The 24,475-nt window shown below is 38.6% G+C and overlaps 1 protein-coding gene and 1 long non-coding RNA gene across 2 annotated transcripts; one reads left to right on the top strand and one right to left on the bottom strand.

Moving 5' to 3' along the window:
• The first annotated feature begins 2,759 nt into the window (after nucleotides 1–2,759).
• LOC139123405 (uncharacterized) lies at nucleotides 2,760–13,069 on the top strand. Its single transcript, XR_011549651.1, has 3 exons — nucleotides 2,760–2,842; nucleotides 8,493–8,828; nucleotides 10,053–13,069. It is a non-coding gene; the product is annotated as an uncharacterized lncRNA (long non-coding RNA).
• Nucleotides 13,070–14,910: 1,841 nt separating this feature from the next.
• Nucleotides 14,911–24,018, bottom strand: LOC139122527 (glutathione peroxidase-like). Its single transcript, XM_070687991.1, has 2 exons — nucleotides 23,526–24,018; nucleotides 14,911–16,010 (listed from the first exon to the last, which is right to left on the bottom strand). The coding sequence occupies exons 1-2, from the start codon at nucleotides 23,982–23,984 to the stop codon at nucleotides 15,717–15,719; spliced, it is 753 nt and encodes a 250-aa protein (XP_070544092.1). The 5' UTR covers nucleotides 23,985–24,018; the 3' UTR covers nucleotides 14,911–15,716.
• Between the last annotated feature and the right edge of the window lie 457 nt (nucleotides 24,019–24,475).

Raw genomic sequence — 24,475 nt, 5'->3', positions numbered from 1 at the left:
GGGGGGGGGCAAAATCCAGGGGGGGGGTCATCGTAATTTTGGAATCCGCAAAGGGGGGGGTCATCGCTTTTTTACTGGTAGGAAAGGGGGGGTCACCACATTTTCAAAAACATAATACCAACAATAAAGTTCACTTTATGCCATGGCCATGATCGACCCTCTTTACCGGCGGGCTGCCTTCGGCGGCCCACTGCAATAAATATACATTATGTATTACCCATGACCCTCTTAACGGGCAGACGCCTTTGGCGGCCCACTCCAATTAGGTTTACTTCATGCAATGGCCATGATCTGACCCTCTTTACCGGCGGGCCGCCTGCGGCGCCCACTACAATAAATGACTTTATGTAATACCCCACAGCAATCTTACTGTAAAATTCCCAATTGAAGCCGCGGCTTGTATTAGAAACGTTTTGAGGGACCCCTGGATCACGCACTGAATAATGGTAATGGCCGTGCGCCTTCAGCGGCCCTGTCCAGTAAAGTCTACTTTATGCAATAGCCATGATCGACCGTCTTTACCGGCTGGCCACCTTTGGCGCCGGTAAAGAGGGTCGATCATGGCCATGGCATAAAGTGAACTTTATTGTTGGTATTATGTTTTTGAAAATGTGGTGATCCCCCTTTCCTACCAGTGAAAAAGCGATAACCCCCCTTTGCGGATTCCAAAATTATGATGACCCCCCTGGATTTTGCCGGCCCCCGGCTGCCGTAAAAACTGAACGGTCCCTAATGTCATAAGTCTGACCTTGTCCGATTGTGTCGATAAATTGTGATCTTTTGGGAGCGGCCACCCCTATGAGAAAAACGGTAAGACCCACCTTTCGACGCCTAATTGCCAGGTACACATTATGGTCTTGACCCACGCAGTGAACGGTAGGTGTTAATGGGATTTTCACAGCGGATGTTGTCCAAGTGCATGCGAATAATGTGACGCTGCTTGCTTAGCGTAATCCCTTGTCAATCAAGACTTAACGGTAGTCTCAAACGCCAAAATGTACACCTGTGCCTCTCGTACATTTTTATTCCAAAATTTCACCCAAAAACAGAAAGTTCATGACCAAGATATTCTACACACAGGAAGATCAATATTATAGGAATACTGTTAAGGGATAAAAAAATCGTGTTTTTGACTCAAAATACCAAAACAATCAGCATGTAAAAAGTGAAAGTGTGAAATTTTCTACTTGTGGTTCTTTCCAACTGCTTACCTGCTCACTTTGCAAAATTACAGACGCAGAACAAAGAATTTAATTACACTGGACCCATTAAAATTTATATCTTCATTTCCTGGCCAGTTATCCAGTTTTGCTTTCAATTATTTGGCGGTCCCCTGTAGAGGGGTTTTTAAAACTCATTTCGATAGGAAATGAGACAGCATTTCAATCAGTCAGCTCCTTTTGTCTTTGTAAACATTTATCATCAGTTAACGTAAGCCACATAATATCAGAGGGTAAGATGTATTTCAACGGCCGAGCCATATCTATAATTCAGGGCTTTCATTAACAGCCGTCGCCGCCTGACAACGGGGGATTGTCGGTTGAAAACATATATCGATATCCCTTCTTTCACCTTTATTATCGGCGTTTACATAGAAAACGGAACGATCGCAAGTTTAAATCAAACACCAACCCTTCACTTACCCTTTATGATCGGCTTTACACAGAATTATAAAAGTTACATGTGAAAATGTGATCTACACTTCAATTAAGGGGCCCGCGAATCTATAACGCGAACTTGCCTCGCTATCTTACTTCCCGCATACGGAAGCTTCACTCAGAGTCAGATAATGCGATGATCTAATTGTCCAATCAAGTCGATTGACATTGATGCGACGCGCCATTTGATTGGTTTATTTCCACTATCGTCAAATCTCGGATCCTGTGATTCGTCTATTGTCTATAACCGGTTCACCTTATACCATTTCAAGCGGCCGGCGACGACTTTGTTTGATTTATGGGGGTCGGGGGGAAAGAAAAGAGGTAATTTTTAATTGTTTCAAATTTTTTGAAAGTCCAGAATTTATGCCATGATAAGGATTTGCAATGGAATACGGACGTTTACGTAGTTGCAGTCTCGGATTTACGAAGTCAAGTGAATGAACCGTATAATGCCATGAGGCTAGTATATGGGGGAGAACGTATGTAGTCATTTCTGGCGATCGAGCAGCGAGAGAAACGATCAATCACCAAGGGTAAAGCTAATTTGCTAAACGATATTTTATCTTGAGTAGTGAGTCGAATAAGTCATAAAATATCATATTCTTAACGTTCAATACGAGGTTGAAACCAGAGCTATCCAGCTATAGCCAATCTGAACTAGCTCATTTCACGGCGCCCTCAAACAGTCGATCTCGTCAATCGATGGTTTTCACTTGTCATACGCGGCGTTAGCGAAAGCTCTCTTATAGACAACCATATAACAGAAAAATTAAAACTTTGATAACTTCATTAATATCCAAGCCACGCCTTTTCAGTTCTTGCAATTTAGATCCTGAAGCTGTGTACTAAATTTGGTTGACATCCCTTCAGCAGTTCTTGAGATATCGGGTATAAAAACAGACATCGCTAAACCATATGCTCACGTGTGTGACACACGTGAGCAAAAAATCTCTCTGTCAGGTCGTCAATTCAAGTTAAATCCAATGATTTTTATATCATGCATTCAAAAGATTGCTGCGGCAATCACAAATAGTGCGTGAGTGTATTGACAAGTTCAATCATATCTTTGGCAGCTCGTTGTTTCAATAAACACTGACGGCGCACTTCGTGCACATAGCTATTCAGGGGAAAGCTCAGATTCGAGTCTCACCTGGTTGCATATCTTGGTCTACGTATTTGAGGTAAGGTCCTCTATTTTTTGTTTTCCCGGCGTAATAAGAGTAAACACGTTACCTTCTATAAACTCCAAGATGCTCACGCAATAAAATCACACCATGATCCAAAGCAACCGTGAAAACAACTTCAAAGTTCCGACAGTTTTATTTTGTGTAGAAACTTGAAGAATGTTGTTGTGACATTGTCGAGGTTGGCCATATTTGTTTCGGCAGTTGGCGAAGCTGTTTGATAATGCCTCTTGGCAGACGGGAAATGATTAGCTGTAAAAGTACTGAGCCTGCATGTAAATGGTTACCTTTTATGTTAAATATTTAGACAATACATCGGTACTATACAGGTCAATCAGCGGAGCTGTTCGTGCAAAAAGGTGTTCATGTGCAGTTTTTCAAGTTTTAAACACTAACTGCGGGCGAGGGGTGGGGGGGAGTCGATATTTACAGTGGTCAGCGAATAATTTCAGTTTTTACAGGGGCAACCTAAGGAAAAATTTTCTGGCAGTGGCTACCAGAAAGTAACTTATAAGGGAGTAATGTCCAAAGATTGAAATGATAAAGATTTTTCTTTACAGTTTTGCGTTAATCTTGCCATGTATTAGTTTATTGCTTCCATGCTCTGAACGTACGCACACTGGTTGATAGATAAATAGTTGCGTAGATGACCTGTACATGTAGGAATATGTACATCTAGTAGGCTCTGGGAAATTTCAATGGTGGGGAGAGGGCCGTAGGAAGCGTGAACTGTTGTCGGGAGCGGGCAGACCATAGACACTGGAGGGCGTTTTTTTCGCATATGCCAGTGGGAGGGCAGTTACGAACAGCTCTACTTCCACCTCCAAAAGTTTAGGTCAAGGTCAAAATATGTTGAATCTGTATATCAGCCTTCAAAACATGCTTTGTTATGATTTCGTAAAATTGAAGAAATTTACAAGTTAGCAGCACCTGACAATATATCATGTTTAGTTGTCATGAATGTAACTATAGAGATTACGAATTATACGGATTGACCTTAGGTCCCGCTAACGTGAGGCATTGATAAGAAATGACAAGTACTTTGTCACTGAGAATAATACAATCTCACACTCACAAGGACCTGGGATCAGATATCTCGCACGAGTTTGGAATATTTTGTCTCGGCTCGTGTGAGACATAATATCCCCATCGAGTGTGAGAAATCTGATCCAAGGTCTTGGTGTGTGAGATGCTTTTCTGATATGACCATAAAATGTGTTGATTTCAAAATGGACATATAGAATGAATAGCCTATTTAAGTGTATCAGTGATTACTGCGTGGCCATGTATTATTCCGCATGACTAACAAGAATTACGTGGTGAGTTTCACTGCCAATGTTCATCTTTTCCTCCGGACGAGATATCCATTTTGAAAGCTTTGCGATATATGTTCCAAGTGACCCATGTTCAGTTTTTATTTTAAATCCGACCATCTTTTGTGATTCTGACATGCACCTACGACGCACGACATTATCAAAAATTATAACAATATTGTCGTCTGCCATTCGACTGTGACCTGCTTACTTTATAGTTCCGATGCCTGTGCCACGGTCCCTGTGCTACTCATCGCGCAATATGTTGGTGACGAAACGGCTCTTATTATCCAATTAGAGCTAAGCCTTGTGTAATAATATAAAGCTGTCGTACATGAGCATTTTTACACCGTGTGGGACGATTTCTGAAAAGTGTAGGGTCGATTTTCCCACACCGTCGATCGCACACTCCCGGCCAGTGGCCAGGAATGTGAGAGTAACAACCGTTACGGCATGTGTCCATAACACCCAATCGCAAAATGCAGGCCTAACAGTTTTGCCAATTTAACACGCCTGCTCCAGCTCATTCCTCATTCCGCAAACGGTTTTGAAGTCCTAAAGGTGTGACCAGCACGAACTTACAAAGTTTCAGCCGACGAAAGCGTCGTTTTTGTCGACACAGTGTCAGTAACGTCTGCTACTACTGTAACAAAATTAGTAGAACGACTCTTCGAAAATTTTGAGTGAATATCATTTGCATAAGTTGAGACTATGTTATGCATTCTGATAGGCTAAAAACTAAAGAAATCACGGTTAAGTTATTTCGGCATGGAGACGGGTTACTCTACACTTCGAATTTGCATGCAATTGGCGTCTTCTAAATGACTGGTGACAAAGCGTGTAATTCACTAAACCATGGATATAAATACGCCAATGATTGTACAACATATGAATTAGGGCAGCGCTCAGTCTATCATACCATGTACGCACCATGAACTTGCTAATCGAGTATCCATGTTGTAGCAAACCTCGTCACCTGTGTCCATTAAAGTACATACCTCAACCACTGTATACCTATAAAATTGCAATATAAACCGGGAAATATTGTAATATCTGTGACAACTCCAATGGAAGGACGGCACCTGAATTGTACGTAAGATATTGACTTAAAATATCAGTTTTCTAAAGTTCGCCACGTAAATGTTAAATTAGTGACGTGCGAGAGACCGTTTAATGCAGGAGTATCATTGATTGTAAATGTAAAGCAGATAGGGATTTTCTTTTGAGTACTGTGTATGTAACTTAGGGCGGACATTTCATAATACCGAAAAACATCATATCATTGATTTAAATTGCTCATTTGAACAACTTATAACTTAACTCGATCGTTAACAATTCTGAGTGGCTTGCCCTTTTTATCACAACATATTTTCGAAATCTCTCTGTAAGGTCTTCAATTCAAGTTTAATCCCACGATTTTCACATCATGCATTCAAAAGATTGCTGCGGCCACCACAAATAGTGCGTTTGTGAGTTCACAAGTAAACCATATTTTCAAGCCGAGCCCCCTATCTGTGGTTGCTCGTCAATTCGTTAACAATGACGGCGCACTTCGTGCGTGTAGCCTTCCAGGCGAAAATCGAGGTTCGAGTCCCACCTGGTTGTATATCCTGGTCTACGTATCTAAGGTATGGTCCTCTACATTTTGTTTTCCCAGATTGAAAAGAGTAAACACGCTCCCTCCTATAAATTATAAGATGTTCACGTCAATGAGAAATCACATCGTGATCCAAAGCAACCCGGAAAACAACTCAAAACTTCCAACAATTTCATTTTGAGTTGAAACTTGAAGAATCTTGTTTTGGACATTGTCGAGGTCGGCCATATTTGTTTCGGCAGTAGGCGTACCTGTTTGATAATGCCTCTTGGCAGACGGGAAATGATTAGCCGTAAAAGTACTGACCCTACATGTAAATGGATATGTTTGGATATTCGGCAGTAGGCCTAGTTTGATTGGGGCGGAGTCAGGTTTGAATGTCAGACTATACTTGGCATTGAGTAGCGGATACCAATGTACGTTTTGGTTTTCGGTGGCGATTAATTTTGAATGCCGGACTTTATTCGGCAAACATATAAGGTCGACATTTTTTATTTTTGTGTTTCTCATCTCCCGACCGACCGTAAATTTCAGCTCCGACATGAAAATAAAAATAAAACTTTTTTATTTGCGCCGCCTCTGAGGCGTTAACAGCACCACCGTCATCAAATTGTGAGACTGCAGCGACTCAGACTGAAAGGACAGAAAGTACAGAACACTGAACTGAAAGACAAAAAATTGCAGTGACAGTGGATGGACAGAACATTGAACTGAAACAAATACACGTTTTTTTGTGTACTTAAAAATTGTAGAGACTGAATGGACAGAACATTGAACTGAAACAAATACTGTTTTTTTGGTACTTGTTTTTTTATTTCGACCGACCGCCCTGCCCGAGTATTCCTCTGGAGATGAGAAACAAAAAAATAAAAGGGTCACCCTAAAGCATAACACAAGGACGTACTATTTGGATTTTTGGCCGTTATTTGTTTCGTACGGGAACAGTTTTATTAAATACGTGTTATAGGAAAACGAGGTAAAAATAACGTAAACTACAATGTGCAGCCTCTCAGTTGTGCGCAAGATGTAGCTACTGTTCGAAGCTCAGCTCAGTCTAGCCTTCTGCGTTATAGTGCGCGCTTGCGACCAGTTCCAGTCACAGTCACCTGTGGTCGGTCTATTCCGCTTGGCGTCTATGCCCTCATAGACGTGTGTACATATACCTGAGAAGTAGAAAGTCAGGAAACAAAATGGCTATTTCGTATAGGGATTATGCCACCATGTCATCTTCGACGTTCGATTTTACTGTGAAAATTAGCAAGTTCATCTATCATGTAACCGTCGATCGTTCCCTATCATTCTCAAAATTCATACCTGATACTTAATTTGCTTCAAATACGCTCGTTTCGTGTGATTTTCGCCGGAATTCGACGGACACATCGTCAAAACATAAGCGTGAACAACATTTCGGTCACCTCTACGTCTCAGGCATATGTACACACGTCTATGGGGGCATAGACGCCAAGCGGAATAGACCGACCACAGGTGACTGTGTTCCAGTTCACACCTTTTGTAAACGCATCGGAAACTGGAGTTTTAAGCTGGACTGTAACTCTGACAATTTCAACTGTTCTCTCATTCCCGGTTATATCTTTGATATTTCGCTTTTGTGGACCATGCTTTCTCAATCGAAGGCTACTTTCGGTAGCCTCGAAATACTTCCTGCTGGCAGCTGCATGCGCACTCCTCTAGATGGAATTAACGTACTCTACTTACGCTCTTGAGATAGTCTACACTAATCTGGAAACCGTTATGACATACGAAAAAAGACGGCACGCGAACTAGCCTACAATGTTGATTGTTGTTAAAATCTAACACATTTCCGAGTATGTTATGGTTTCAAAGTAACATTTAGTCCACTCAAAGGCCATATTATGCGGATTCAAAATTGACCATAAAACAAAAAATGACCAAAATCACTCAAGGAAGGTGGGTCTCCCCCTTAACCACCATAGGAAACTCTTGAGCTGCCGCCGATAGATACATTATTGATATGTCCGTGGACAGTCAGTCATGTGGTCGTCGCATGACTAGTTAATTGATTTCTTTTCATCCGCATTGCTTGATATTTATTGAGACTAGATCGTCACAATTGTAAATAAATGTACTGTCATTAGATCTTGGTTATAGGACTTGAAGCAAATATAACAATTGCACGTCACCATACAACAAATATACATCACCATGTTACAAATGCGCATCGCCATAACGGGCATCATAATACAAAGAATGCCCATCACTAAATAAATAATACCATCACAATAACACAAATACACATCACAATATGAAGAATACACATCACAATATAACTAATGCCAGTCACATCATAACTAGATGTCCATCACCATATCACGAATGTGCATCATATCATTATTTTACTTCACTTAAGACAGCTACAGCCTTCTATAAAGATGGCCGACACATACATACACACACACACACACACACACACACACATACATACATACATACATACATACATACATACATACATACATACATACATACATACATACATACATACATACATACACACATACACACACACACACACACACACATACATACATACATACATACATACATACATACATACATACATACATACATACATACATACATACATACATACATACATACATACATACACATTCACACGGTTGGACAGACGGACGGACGTTCATTCATTCATTCATTTATGTATTCATTAACTGTATTTGCATATTATGCATTTCAGGTTTCATTGATATTCCCATCATTGATGCTTTGTCGAGTAGAGTTCAATATGTCCATTACATAGTTGTGGAACCAAATGAACAAGAAATAGAAAGGTTCAAGAATTCAGTGACGTCAAAGCAAGAAGATGGTCACTTTAATAATGTCACATTTGATTTTCATGCACTGACTGTAAGCGAATTCATCAGGGAGTCACGGGAAAAGAACAACCGACCAACTTTTGACATCATCCACTGTCTGCATTGTGCGTATTTCTTTGCCGACGTAGGACAGGTCTATGTAGATCTCTACGGGTTTGTGAACGAGGGAGGTTTCATCATAACTTCATTGAACTCCGGTAAGTATCTTACGATCTCCGCTACGTAACAGCGAGAATACTCCGCTTCATGTGGGCGGTACATATACCGCACATAGACATAAATCAAGAATATAGTCCGTTAGACAGAATAGGCCAGTGCATAATCACATTTGTCAGATATATTTGTTGTTCAACCTTCATTCACAAAAGGTGAATCATATAATATTCATCAAACTTAGCTCTCATAGTTACAACTATTGCAAAATGCTTATATCATTTAATGGTACAGTCCACGAGTACTCATCATTATGTCCAAATTTTTACGTGTACGACAAACTTGTTAAACAATCTCCCTAAACCACCAGGAAAACTTACTCAACGACGCTTAAAATTGACACTATATAAAAATACGCTGACTATATACGGAAAAGAACCCTTCTCTGACACAACTAATTTCAGAAGAACGATACAAGGCGTAAGAAGACAGCATTCAACAACATTGATAACATCACGTCAAAAACTTTCATGGTGCAGTATCTGGAGGTAGCACGCGCCTCGAAAGTGAAAGACGTAATCTTTTGCACAATTTTTCCTCAAATATATTTTAAGCAATAATTGCATTTTGAAATCAAATATAAAAGTCATGTATCAACTTGCAAAATTTGGTACAAGAGAAGCAAATTACCGAATATTTACCGACACTCGAAATTTGAAATTGCCGACATCCCAGTGTTCACTGTATGGGGAAAATAAAATAATCGATTATAACAAAAATATGCCTGTGAAAACTACATATACTCCATGAGCTTCAAAATGAGCCCCTAGGCTGCAAGTTGAAGACCAAATAAGGACTGTGAAAGTATGAGAGTCTGAATATATGCCCAACAGGCGCATTCTTTATTAAATTATCATATTTTAGATTATCAAAGCCTTCAACTTTCATTAATAGTCAAATGGAAAAAATCACGCATTTTATCAAAGTGTGAATTTCTTTTGCCAGTAATAGGCATGACTTGCACTTGACTTACCTCTAACCTTCGCTCTCAATGGGCGACATCGACGCCAATGCGCAAAGACCTATATTGTCTATGATGCAATTTCTTTCTTTCTTTCCTCTGCCCAAGACAAGGATTAAGCGTATTCGTATTATCAATAACAGCTAACAAGAGCTTTGCGTCATCATATAAGTATATTTTTCATCAAATACGTCAATATAAATTAAGAGTTTCATGATAACGGCTTGCAACTCTGCTTTTTTCGTAGGATCATGGGGAGACATTCAGAGGGAACTTCTGAAATATTACATTGACCCTAACCGTGTACAATTTTGTTACGGTTCCAAACATCTTCAAGAGATATTACGTCGGAGACTTCCAGATGTCAAGGTCAAAGTCATACCCAGATACAATTATGCAGACGTCGGGGAATGTTGCAAAGAAGAATCAGAAGTTGGAAACTTTATCCTAGATTTCCTGCTGCAAATACTAGATGCGAGGAAAAACATTCCAAAAGATATATTCAGCAAAGTCATGTCTTTCTTCGAAAATCGGTGTTACAAGGGAGTCGACGGCAAGTTCCGTTTTGAATGTAACGACGAAGACATTATAATTTTTAAGTAGCTCGCACCATAATAATGGCCATCATTATCCACCTACACCTGTCACTTGATAATGAGTTTCCTGTAACTTGTGGAGTTTAATTGTACGATACGTTTCGGTATCAATGGACGCGGAGTACACTAACTTTGGGTGTTATTGGACGCTATTTAACAATTACCGTCCAACACTGGACAACAAGTCAAAATTAAATTTTGAAAATATGCGCATCTAACCATCACATGTCATGCAGCGACCGATGCCCTATCGAAAAGCTTTGACTTTATTTGTAATAATCCTGCTTAGAATTTTGATAAAATCAGACTATATTTAGATTTTTCCTTTTCATCGACGCGATCTATGATGTCAGAAACAAATGCAGGGTGCGTATGTCAGCGATGTTCCCGACATATCTCATTATTTTCTCAGCTTTTTACCCTATTTAGGGAACCTTTTTTGAATTCGTGAATATGGCAAAATTTTGAGGCATTACATTAGATATGGCCTTCAATGGACTTAAAGCCCAAATAGCTGCGAATTTCATGCATTATTTTCATGATTTTATTTTTAAACCAAAGCTGGTTCTTGTAAAATTGCCAACTGATGGACGTATATAGAAGGATCACTGCTCGCTCGCTCGCGATTTGGACCCTGCATAAATTTGCGACCCAAGGCAAAGTACAAAATACACGGTATTTCCTGCTCATACACATCGTGATCATACCAGAAACCAGCATGATGTCATTTACTTGAATGCACAACACATGATGGCCAACATTTTGTTGTTGTAATCTTTATTTTCTCTGTCTGATGATTAGTTTTTGAATATGGCGGGAAATCTAAAATTATGTTAAAACGTTTGAATTTACATGCCACTTTCGACACTTATTATGACAGTGTTATACACTTTCTCAGTCCTTACTGAATCTTATTCAAAGAAAACTCTTGGAAAACGGAGGGTATTTTGGGACCGGTTTATTGCACATTCGCAGCTATTGGGACTTTATATCAGGATACATTACCTTGTATTTTAAAGGGTCACAACGGATAAGGACTTCAAAGGGTCACAATGGATAAGGACTTCAATCTGGGTACCTTTAGTTTAAAGGGTCACAATGGATAAGGACTTCAATCAGGTACCTTTATTTTAAAGGGTCTGAATGGATATGGACTTCAATCTGGGTACCTTTAGTTTAAAGGGTCACAGTGGATATGGACTTCAATCTGGGTACCTTTAGTTTAAAGGGTCACAATGGATAAGGACTTCAATCAGGTACCTTTATTTTAAAGGGTCTGAATGGATATGGACTTCAATCTGGGTACCTTTAGTTTAAAGGGTCACAATGGATAAGGACTTCAATCAGGGACCTTTATTTTAAAGGGTCTGAATGGATATGGACTTCAATCTGGGTACCTTTAGTTTAAAGGGTCACAGTGGATATGGACTTCAATCTGGGTACCTTTAGTTAAAGGGTCACAATGGATAAGGACTTCAATCAGGTACCTTTATTTTAAAGGGTCTGAATGGATATGGACTTCAATCTGGGTACCTTTAGTTTAAAGGGTCACAGTGGATATGGACTTCAATCAGGGAACCTTTGTTTTAAAGGGTTACAATGAATATGGACTTCAATGAGGGCATCTTTTTCTGAGGGATCTGAACGGACATGGACTTTAATAAGGGTATCTTTATTTTAAATGGTCTGAATTGACACGGAATTCAATCAGGGTACCTTTATTTAAAGGTTCACAATTGATATGGACTTCAATCAGGGTACTTTTTATTATAAACTTCCAACAGTGATTGACACTGTGCTTAAAGCACAGAAGAAAGCATACATATCCGTCCCTAGGGGTGGGGCAGGGATAGGGGTGGATAACTCACAGCACAGGTTTCCTGTTGCTATTGTTTATTTTATTTTAATATGTTTAAGTACGATATTGCCAATAAAGATTTATACTACCAGCCTTGGGTGTCTTTATCTTGTATTACACTGGCTTTGTAAACGTTTCCTTTTCTCCTTCACTGTGTCATGTATTTGTTAAGTGATCATCTTATCCTAGGTTTAATCACTATACTGCATCTGTTATGTAATGCGTTTGAATCCCTAATGCGGCAAGGTAAAAAAGGTAAGTTACTATTCGGTGGATGCTGTCGCCAGATTATCACTGGATTAATTTTGACAAAGTCAACAGCGAACGCACTAGCAAGGGTATAACATTTATATCAAGGGCATGAGCGCTTTCCCCTAGGCTTAGAAGTTGCATGTGACCGTTATGAATACTGGTGTATGTCGATACGTTACACAAAGTGTTTGCCGAGAAGTAATTTTACATTGAATCCACCGCTGCCCTTTCATTCACCAGAAATTACACACACACACACACACACACACACACACACACACACACACACATATGATTGCATTTATGACCTGATTTTGCCTTTGTACTTTTAAAGTGGGCAAAGATCATCTTTGGTAATATATACAGGACTGTGGGACCTCTCTGTTAACGGTTCGTGACAAATTGATGGCATTTACAGTTTTTAATTGTTAAACAGTACATTACCATAATTAAATAAATTCCAAGTGCTTTTGTCCTTTAAGGCTTTTTGCCAGTTACCGCATTGCATGTGTTCAACTTAAATAAACAAGATTTGTATGACGCTAAGTTTACTGACTCAAGAAGTGACTGAAGAAAATAATCTGATACACACATTTAACAGTTTTTTTATTTCACTACTCGTATAAAGTTCACTTCACTTATCTAAATACCCCAATGATTGATACTTTTCCATTTTTCCATCCAAATTTTAAATGACTTGATTGCCCCCGAAAGAAGCAATAACCTGTTTGGGCTAACGAATGTATACTTTGGTAGCCCAAAAGACGTTGTCTGCGCATCCCAGTGACCCATATCCGTAAGTTTTGCGTCTGTGATCCAAATGCGAAAGATGGGCCCAGGTAACAGAGACAGTCTCAGTAAAGGCCTTCCGAAAAACAAAACAACATACAATTTGCAAACAGGATTACAGCGACCACAACAGGGGAAATCAGGAATGTAATCAAAGCATGCTTCCCCGAACACAAACGATTCACGATATTTGATATGACTGTGGATGTTTGAGTGGAAATGTTCTAAAATCACATTTAAAGACAAAATTGTAGATGCCACTGATGAAGTATTGCTAAATAATTTCTCAAACATTACGCTTAGTGTGATTGACTTGTATATGTATCTTTAGGCTACATAACCTTGTGACCAGAGCCAGTGAATGATCTTCGGACACAATTGGTACAATTGCTTTTCCCAAACATTACGTACACAAAAAGAAATGACAAATGCTTATTTGTTCAAATGACACAGATTCTTTCCGAAATTCAACGTACATAGTGTCAAAAAACAACATGGAATAAGATACGTTTGTGTTCGAAATCTTTGATAGGTCGCTTCAGGGCAGCATATCAAAAGTAGGCAAAAATAGCCGAAAAAATACAAAATTGAAGATTTAATCATAATTTGAACGTATCACATTCAACTAATACCTAGTCATCTGTCTACCAAACATCAAAGCTATCTAACGACACGACGAGGCAGTAACAACGGTTGAATGTTTTCTCCAAGCCGCCCTCCGTTCATCCTTTTGTGTCACCTTCTCAAGTTATATTTATGAATCTATGTCCGGCCCTCGGTAAAGAGTTAGCTACACATTTTGTAATTTATTTCACACTTTCCATGGCACAGCGGTAATTTTTTATGAATATCCAATAACAGAAACCGGGATCGCAATAAAGTTCGCATCTTTTCAGAGTCAGAAAAACAGGACATGGTAATATATATAATATCCTTCCCTGTTTACGGAATCAGGGCGTTGGAAAAAGTGACAGGGAGCTCCTAAAATGTGATAGAAAAATTAATAATTGATATACTTTCACCATCGTGATTTTGTCAAGGTATGATAAAATATTTTAAAAGAGAATAACAGAATGTTTCATGATGTTGTAAAATATGAAAAAATATCAGCATATCAAAAATATTCCAAAGAAAGTGTGTGGAATTCTTGAAAGACAGCGAGTACACTCCGCCAACCATTAACAATATTAAAACTGTTGAACACAAAGAGCGCCGCCACAGTTTGGCTCTACTCCCAAGATTAGTACATAATCCCGCATAAGTATATCAACATGCAACCTCCTGTAGTGATAGCATGTATGTATCTCACCAGTCGTTTATTACAGAGGTAAACAGAAGCGATGAATATCGTTATTTGAGCTGACAAATAATGCATAGGTCATCACAGCTATAGCTCTATTCTAATTATAATCAATAATTGCATCATCATCTCTCATTCACAGACGACCCTTTGGAAAAATCTACAATGTGCATGCTCAAAACAGAGGTTGATATAAGTTGACAACTATGGACATCAATGCTCTGCGTTTTCCAACAAATACCGTGATTTTATCATTGGAAGTCGACACAACTCGTCGCCAACGAATACATCAACAAACGTAACACACATACACATCCTTAATATACATTTATTTCACTTTCAAGTAGACGGAAAATCATATAATGACGATACATATTTCTTATTCAAAAGTTTATCAGTATTTAAAATTTATCAATGTTATGGTAGACTCAAGTACATGGCAAAACCACACATGTCCCTGAATTGAATGCACTAAAAATTCAGGCAGCAAATTTTGTGGCCATCAAAACAGACCATTCTCACAGGGAGGTTTCTAGTCTGCTCATCATTAATTTTGCGCATGCCTGGAACAAACCTACCGATAAAATGAAACGTCTTTTCAGGGGAAATGAACACGATGATTTTTATATCTTAGAAATTCTAGGTGCGACCAAGTGGGGGCACGATAGATGAATACAGCTGGCAATATGAAAGATTGGAGACTGGACTCTGTAGACTAATTCGATGATGTGTTATATTCAATCGTGTACAATCAATTTTACAACAAACGTTCACAAGCCTGTCTGCTTTAGTGAAGTAAATTTTGCATATCTTTATCATTGATTAGCTAAACTTCAAATCGATCATATAAACTGAGATGGATGTGGTAAGACTAAGTTTCTTGTTTCTTTTTCGGAGGAGAAAATGCAAATAATTGTGTACCATGTAAATTTTAACAGAAACCGGATCACTCCGTATTTCACAATGCTGTAATTTCCCGAATATCTGAGTAGCTTGGCGGTGTCATAACATCCATATAATATTGGTAACACTATAAATGATCATTTTGCTTGTCAGGATTCATCGAAGGGGCTGCAAGGGTCTAAGCTGGAATACTGGTAATGTATATCGTAGTGTTTAGCCTCTCTGGAGTCTCGCCAGATGCTCTTCTTCCTCGATCAGTCGTTCGATGATTTTGTTGACCACTTCCGGGCGGCTGTTCCGTGATACCTTGTTACCAGCGGAGAGAAGCAGCTGTATGTCGGCGACAAGGTCCTCTGGCTCGATTTCAGAATCGTAGCGTTTGTAGGGGACTCCGTTAGCATCGATAAGGAATTTGTTGAAGTTCCATGTCAGGTCGTCGGGTTTTATTGGACTCCAGTAAAAGCCTGATGGGTCGCCTATCTCATCCTTTACATGAAGACAATTTTTCTGCAATAAAAAAACCGGAGACATATCGACATAAAATAGTGTAAAGAATGTAGGAGAACAAAGTGCACGGGTTCAGATGTGCTGCCCTCTATCGCTATCCCCATTCTGTGATTCTGGGATGTAGACATTTTCCATGCATACACAAACATGGCAGACAAAACCGTTGTTCTTAAGGGGAAGGGTGTAACACCTCTTTTCAAGTATCGTGCAAAAATATTCACCGAATATGTGCGAATGTAACGCCATAGCAACAATTTATACTGCATGATGAAAACTTGTCAGTACTTAAGAACTCCAGGACCCTATTTCAGCAAGGTGTTTAGTTCTGGGAAGTTTCAACTATAATATTATTGAACTACTTTTAGACTCTCATACTTTTGTTTAGGTGAAAAGAGTTCCAGGTCAAACAGAATAACGTTTGTCTGCTTTGTGCACATGTTTTATGTATTAACGACCAAGTTGGAAGCCCGCCTACGATCTATTCTCCCAAAAGAGGGAGAGAAAAAAATTATACTTAGACTGAAATATAAATGTAAAACCGGAAGTTTTAAGTTCCAGGCAAGTGAACAGTGAATGATAACCCTGGGTAATTAAACCTAGGGAGAAGGTAAATATGATGTGTGGGTCTATGCCGTGGCAATTACATCGGAAATAAATTATACATTTGACATGTGCTAAAGTCCGAACCAAAAACGATAATTAGGGAAGGCAGTTATTCTGTACCAACTAATTTCATTGTCAATGGAATTTCTACAAAATTATCGTTTAAAAACTATTCAACCCGGAACACTGTGTAGTTTGAATAGTTGAACAGGTTCTATACATAGTTCAGCGTGAGCCATTGAATGTACTGAACATCCCACATATAACGGTATAATTGTTAAATATTAAAGCGCGATTGATTACAAAACACGTTCGGCGAATTAAATTACAGTATTTTAAATTTAATGAATACACGGGTATGGGATGAAAATAAAGTCGTGCATTTTGCAGGTAGTTGCTATCCATGCTCGGCTTTAACGGCTCGGATCGAACGTGGCAAAATGAGCGAGCAAAATCATTCGATGGCTACGGAAGAAATGTACATGGTACCTGGAAAAGTCGAGTATAAAATTTCCACTTATGCTTATATTTTAAATCTTCAATTTTTAATCATGCATGTGGAATAAATTATGAGCATTTATTTGGAGGCAAAGTCATATAGATTTAAGCGGCCATTTAGTAAGATTTAAACGTGACACTGTTCACATTATAAGAAATAATTGAACCCCTTAAGTTGCAAGATATCAAGATAGGGAGCGCCATGTGATCGCGAAAGCTTTTTAGTAAAGTTGTTATATGTACAGCAGAGACAATCAATAATGTTTAGAGGTAGAAAAGCTTTCCATTTAACAGGAAATCTGATACCGAAGCACACTCTACAATTATCTAACCATAACAGGGTGAACACTCAGGACTTGCCACCTATAAATTCATCAATTTTTTGTAATGAGCATAATTTCAATATTTGGCATAAAATATTCAGTACCTTTGTCCTGTGATAACAGCTTCTTTAAGATTTTGCATCGCAAATAGTTTTATGCATCCTACACAGAATGACATAACAGTTTTCAAAAAAGATTATCTTTCCCAACAAAAAAGATTGTTGACTATTCGTCTGCCACATTGTCATTGGGGTGGGTCTTGTTTCTGCCAGACACTTTTTTGCAGTTTTCCTGTTAACTTAGCCTAATAACACAAAAGAAAACTGTGTTCAATACGAAAATGATTCAGCATTTACTTGAATTCTGACCTTCAGTGCCTTTTAAAACTGTTTAGTAACTGTTGTAGAGAGAATAAAAAAAACCCGAAATGCTAACTATGAGGGCGTAGTCAGAATCTGATGTAACGTCATCAGCAGTCTTCTGATGTAGAGTGGTCGTTCATTCCAAACAAGATATGTTCTGTGACTCTGTGTCAAAGGCCTCATTAGGGGATGATTACCTCTACGAATGAATTTGACTTTTTTCATTTCCCCTCGCATTGTACGATAATCGCTTAATTACTTTTGTACATTCAGATATCATGGACATCTTTACGCACCGACAAATACACAGTAGGATAAACGCTATCAGAATTGAACTGTAATTATCAAAGGCCAATTATTGACAACGAAACAAGCAAGTGATTATCTCTAAACATGGTCGATTTACCGACACCTCGAGGTCTTATTATTCTTTGGAGCCGAGTCGAATTTTCGTTTTGTATCGACTACCTCAAACGCAAGTAAAAGCTATTTAAAGTGATTGATTATTAAGTAAAACCAACAGTAACGTCAGCGGGAATCTTGTCATATGAAAGTACGATATCAATTTCTGTCAATGCCAGCTGTAACGAGATATCTACATTTACTCTAAGTGGATTTGATATAAATGTTACCGGCACGTACTGGTGTATCGTTGACATATGATTTATGCTGGTAATTGATTGAAACAATAAGAAATAACATAAACAATATGTTGCATTTTAACAATGACATTGTAAAGGGAAGGCGCCTGAAAACGTTACTGTAAATAAAATCCTACTAACTCAGCAAGCTGTAACGTACCATGGTAAGTAGGTAAAAGCGCGAATAGATTGCGGTTCAATAACGCCTATGATTGATATTGCACATGGGAAAGTAACGGGTCTGGCAGAATGAGGCTTCAACGTCTTTGTTTGAAATTTACAAATAATACGTGGCTATATTTGTAACGCATCCATCGGTGTTTCTAGGTAATCATCCTTTTCTTTCACCGTTCTCAGTGCAAGGTCAAACACTTCATCATCAGAAATATCTGAGCTAATGATTAGTTTTTGACAATAAAAATAGGGCAGACGAAAGGGCAACTATCTTTTGGATTGTATTGGGGTTTCCTGCGTCCATCCCTTTATATTTCAACACAAAACATGAAAATTGATGATGATGGCCAGCTGAAGTCAATACAAACCCATTACCAAGTTAAAAAGCAATCAAACAAGCTAGAGTTCAGCCCAGATCTTTTGATGTCATTGGTAAAAAATCTCCTCTATGAGTCTTTCCTGGAATGAAATTCTGTTTCACCAGCCTGTAAGCCGCCACTAGCGATATAGTAACAGGAATTCGACGAACAAGGAAGCTATAAATTGTAACATGACTGTGTTGTGTTGATAGAAGCCATCATCAGTCTGCTTCCCGAGGGAACCATCATTAAATCGCAGAAGAGGGGCTGGTCGGGACTCTGACATGCACATTGCATTTGTGGCGTTCCAAAGATTTATAATGTTTTTCCGAATTTTGCGCAGCGTGCATATTCTCTCCCCCTCCGTTACACGTATTGTGAACTCGCCGATCTTCACAAAATATATTTTAAACAAGCGACCTAGCGGCCGATATAGCTCCGCTTGTGTTTATGTAGAGAATAACTATTTTTGAGACATGTTGATGAAGAAGGGTGGAAATCTTTGATAGCTCGATGCAGTGGCCAGAAAAAAGTGGCTAAAATAAGCTGCAAAAATACGCAATTGAAGATTTCATCATACTTTGAATGTATCACATAGGATCATCCCTAAGAACATGTCAACCAAAGCTATCTGATTAGTAATTTTTGAGAATAAATTTTTTGACCAAAAATGGCAACAATTGCCTCCAAAAGTAAAAATTGCAGATTTCATCATAATTTCAAAAGATCAAATTTAGTTCATCTATAGAAACCTGTATACCAAATTTCAAAGCTGTTAGACAAGTACTTTTTGAGAAACGCATTTTTTGACCAAAAATAGGAAAAATTGCCCCAAAAATTCAAAATTGCAGATTTCATCATTATTTCAATAAATATCATTTAGTTCATCTATGGAAACCTGTATACCAAATTCAAAGCTATCATATGAGTAGTTTTGAATATACACATTTTTTGAACAAAAATGGCAAAAATTGCCCCAAAAATACAAAATTACAGATTTCATCAGAAATTCAATATATATTACTTAGCTCATCTGTAGAAACCTGTATACCAAATTTCAAAGCTATCAGACCAGTACTTTTTGAGAAACACATGTTTTGACCAAAAATGGCAAAAATTGCCCCAAAATACAAAATTGCAGATTTCATCATAATTTCAATAATTATCATTTAGTTCATCTGTAGGAACCTGTACACCAAATTTCAAAGCTATCCGATGAGTAGTTTTGGAAATACACATTTTTTGACCAAAACTGGTAAAAATTGCCCCAAAATTACAAAATTGTAGATTTCATCATAATTTCAATAACTATCATTTAGTTCATCTGTAGGAACCTGTATACCAAATTTCAAAGCTATCGGATGAGTAGTTTTGGAAATACACATTTTTTGACCAAAAATGGCAAAAATTGCCCCAAAAATACAAAATTACAGATTTCATCAGAAATTCAATACATATTACTTAGTTCATCGATAGAAACCTGTATACCAAATTTCAAAACTATCAGACCAGTACTTTTGAAAAATAAATTTTTTGACCAAAAATGGCAAAAATTGCCTTAAAAATGCAAATTTGCATATTTCTGCACAATTTGAACAAATCTGAAATGGATCATCCCTAGGGACCTATGTACCAAATATCACAGCTATCTGACTGGCAGTTTTGAAGAAGAAGATTTTTAAAGATTTTTTTACCAGAAATGACAAAAATTGCCTTAAAAATACAAATATGCAAATTTCGCCATGTTTTGAACAAATCTGACTGAAGGCACCCTAAGCAAACTGCATATCAAATTTCAAAGCAATCGGACAAGTGGTTTCAGAGAAGAAGATTTTTTTACCAAAAACACCAAAAAATGCCCCAAAAATACAAATATGCAAATTTCACCACGATTTGAAGAAACTGAAGTGAGGTCACCTTAAGTGAACTGCATATAAAATTTCAAAGCAATTGGACTTGCGGTTTCAGAGGAGAAGGCAATTGTTGACGGACGACGACGGACGACGGACGACGACGACGGACGACGACGGACGACGGACGACGACGGAAAATCAACCTATTTGATAAGCTCCGCGTCGCTGACAGCGGAGCTAAAAACTCAGTTAGCTTCAAAAATATCAACAACCTTTGCTTGACAGATATATGTTACTTTCTCTTTTCCGATCATAGCACCCGGGCCTCCTAAGATTTAATGGATTATCCCATCAGAGCCTGTGGATCAGACATTCAGTTACTGACTGCAACGTGGCATCTTGTTGCTATCCGCTGGGAAAACCGTAGTCAATAGATCAGAGTTAAATTATCGGACCTGCAGTAGGAATAATATTGCAAATAATGATAGACAGCGAATATAATCAGCACTGTTCACGAAAATGACATGTTCTTTTGCAGTGAGTTTATGCTAGCGACTTGGCCTTGTCGTCACCTCGGCAGGAGGGGAAAGCGCACGACAGTTAACTTGTTACCATTAGCGGGCGGCGAAATTTTGCGTCTGTCTTTAACGTGAAATTTGGGAAAAAAGCTAGGGCTAAGATTCGTTGGGGTTGGGGGTGTTGCCAATGTTTGATGATTTGGGAGGAGCATCCGGAGGGCAGTGATTAGCTGCTGTGATAGGGAGAGCGGGGTCAGCAGGAGATTATATTCAGAGAGGAGTAAGTAGGGGATGGAATAATGGTAGGTAAATTTGTCGAACCTTAATTAGAAGAATGTTAAAAACAGCGTTCACTTCCCCGTCCAATGTTTATTAAACTACATAGTACATTTACAGGTACCCCCTCCGGACAATTTCTCGATATCGGCATATTTGCAGCAACTTGATCATTATAATTTATTCGGTTTATTCAACATTTCATCGTGTCGTATTGGTCATAAATATTAACGAGACATGGTACATTTTCCTCTTTATATATTACGCGCACATTGAAACCCAATTTAAACCGCCAATACCCCACATGGCTCATATAAGTAATTATGCATAATTGCCTTTCGATTCGAACTCATTGCCTATTGGGATTGCCTGACACACATTGAATTCAATCCCATGATATAGCACAGACTGTTGCACCCATGTTACATTAATTGCGGATACTCGAACGATATATTAATATACATTTGACTGTGAACTTTGTCTCATGAGTCGGTGAAATGTCTTGTTCAAAATGTGACGACCAGATTATTGGTGAATACACAGTTTCATTGAAAAGAAAAAAAAACAATGGGAAATGGAACTTTTCCTATTTCTCACGTAAGACCATGTGACACAATTATAATGAAAATGAAAATTTAGATATATTGAATATACCCAAAGTCCTATTTGAAATCTATTCGGAATTTATTTAGGTGCGCCTCGCTACTTTATAGGGCATATGGTAACTTTCACCGAGAGAGCTTCCATATATCAAGATTCTGATTACGTGCGTTGGCAGATATTTAACCTCATTGTTTTTCTCGGGTAACATCCAAAACATATATTTCGCGGTGACATGTTTATCGACAACGAGCTTATGACATCAGGATGTTGAAAATCGTAAATAATTATGCAAAATTAGGCGTCAAAAATATAACCCGGCGACTTGAGCGTAATATGCCTAGTGCTTGTCTGTGCATGTGTCGGTTGATCGATACGACTCATAATTAAATCAAGTTCCAAATCGAAAATTAAACCCTTATATTTCATTTTGTATTAAACGTTGAGAGATTACACGAGACGAATGTGTACTGTCCCTGAGGGCCAGAAACAGTTGCTGTTTTTGTCTCTGCTCACTGAATCATGATGTATTGTTCTACTGTTTAAAATTTCTGAAGGGTACACTAAAATATCCTATTGCGTATAATGATATGTTTAAAATACGAAATACACGTCCTGATTTAAATTCAACAAATCGACGTTCGCTGCACAATGTGTAACAGGTGATTTACTAAATTGACAGGATAAATATGTGACATTTCCACACGCCTCCTTACTAAAGGGCACAGAACACAAAACGTTGAATGTTCTTAAAAATCTTCCTAAAACATTACTGCTACAGTTCCTTTCGAGTTCGCGTCGAAAATGTTAAACATTTTCATGTCGAAGGAAGAAAATGACAGAAATATGTCTTCATGAATGCCAGGCGAGTTTTGCTTGTAACATGCAAGTAGGGCCTAATATACATTTAGAATGATCAGGGTTACATTCGGCTAGTACATCTTTAATTCCCATACCCCGCTAAATTTCACTATTTAAAGAAATTGATGAATTTCACATCTTTCACAATGTCTTTGCATTTGTTAGCGTTGTACGGTTCCTGGCAATTCATGCACGTAGATTGAAAAGCGATTTCGTTGACGCTTGCAAAGACGTATTCAGACAACAACACTGACGATGTTAAAAACATTGTCTGAAGGTCACATATTTTAAACCATCCGTGTGAAGGAAAGGTATATGGACTGTGGTCAGCGAATTGTCGAAGGTCAAAGTATCTTACAATTGTTCGATGCCTCGTTTCAATGACGAGGGAAAAGGGGCGTTTGCAACCTGGACAATAAAATGCTGACCTTCGTCTCCCTTTCTTACCTTAAGGAGAGAATAGAGCGGATCTTCGGTGAGTCCGTTCACATCAATCTTGGCGAAGATCTCGAAATTTGGTTCAAATCCGCCACCCGGTCGGACATACTTGATACCTGGTAGGATTTCAGTATTCTTTCCCGGCTCCTGAAGTCCGAACTGGTTGCAGGGTAGCCCGATGATCGCGAAATTGGAGCCCTCGAATTGTTCTGTTAGTGCATTCAAACCTGGGTACTGATAGGTATAACCTCAGTACGTTGCGACGTTCACGACAAGCAAAACGTTGCCGGCGAACTGATTTAAGCTCACGTTTCGTTGCTCATCGAGCGACAGAAGCCTCAAGTTGTGGTCGTAGATAGAATCGGCATCGTTCTTACATCGGCCTTGCAAGGTCTCGCCGCTGCCGGGCCCAACGAGGCCGCAAACAGCGAGACCGAAGAAGAGCAGCGTCTGCCCTACGTCTCGCATGGCGTTAAGCCTCGCTCTGATGAAAGCAGACTTGCTGACACAGACCAAGAGCTCATCTATTTAAAAATACGCTCATTTACATACGGGGTTTTTCACTGAATTCCTGGGTGGGCCGTCACGGATAATATATTCAGGCTCGAGTTTTTTATTGCAAGAAAGCACGACGCAAGACATTATTATAAAAAGGCAATTCATGTCTTTTTTTATTTATTCTGATCTTCAAATACAAACTTGGATGAGTTCTAATGACTGCACATCTTTCAAAATGGCATGTTGGCAGTAAAAAAGTCGAAGCCCGATGTTATCGAAAAGGATGACCTAGTTTTTCTCAGTTTTAAAGCTATCGTCAGTACCTTTAATTACCCTGAATATTTCGAAAAATTCATGTATTGCAATTCCTCCTTCAGTTTGACATTGTTAAAGACATTCATACTCTGATTATTAAAAATGTATGAAGCCTATAGTTAAGACGTCATGTCAAATTTGAAACA

This window comes from Ptychodera flava, chromosome 22 (genome assembly GCF_041260155.1).
Source record: "Ptychodera flava strain L36383 chromosome 22, AS_Pfla_20210202, whole genome shotgun sequence".
Classification (NCBI taxonomy): domain Eukaryota; kingdom Metazoa; phylum Hemichordata; class Enteropneusta; family Ptychoderidae; genus Ptychodera; species Ptychodera flava.
Note: the sequence above shows the minus strand (reverse complement) of the source record. Positions and strands in the feature narration are given on the sequence as shown.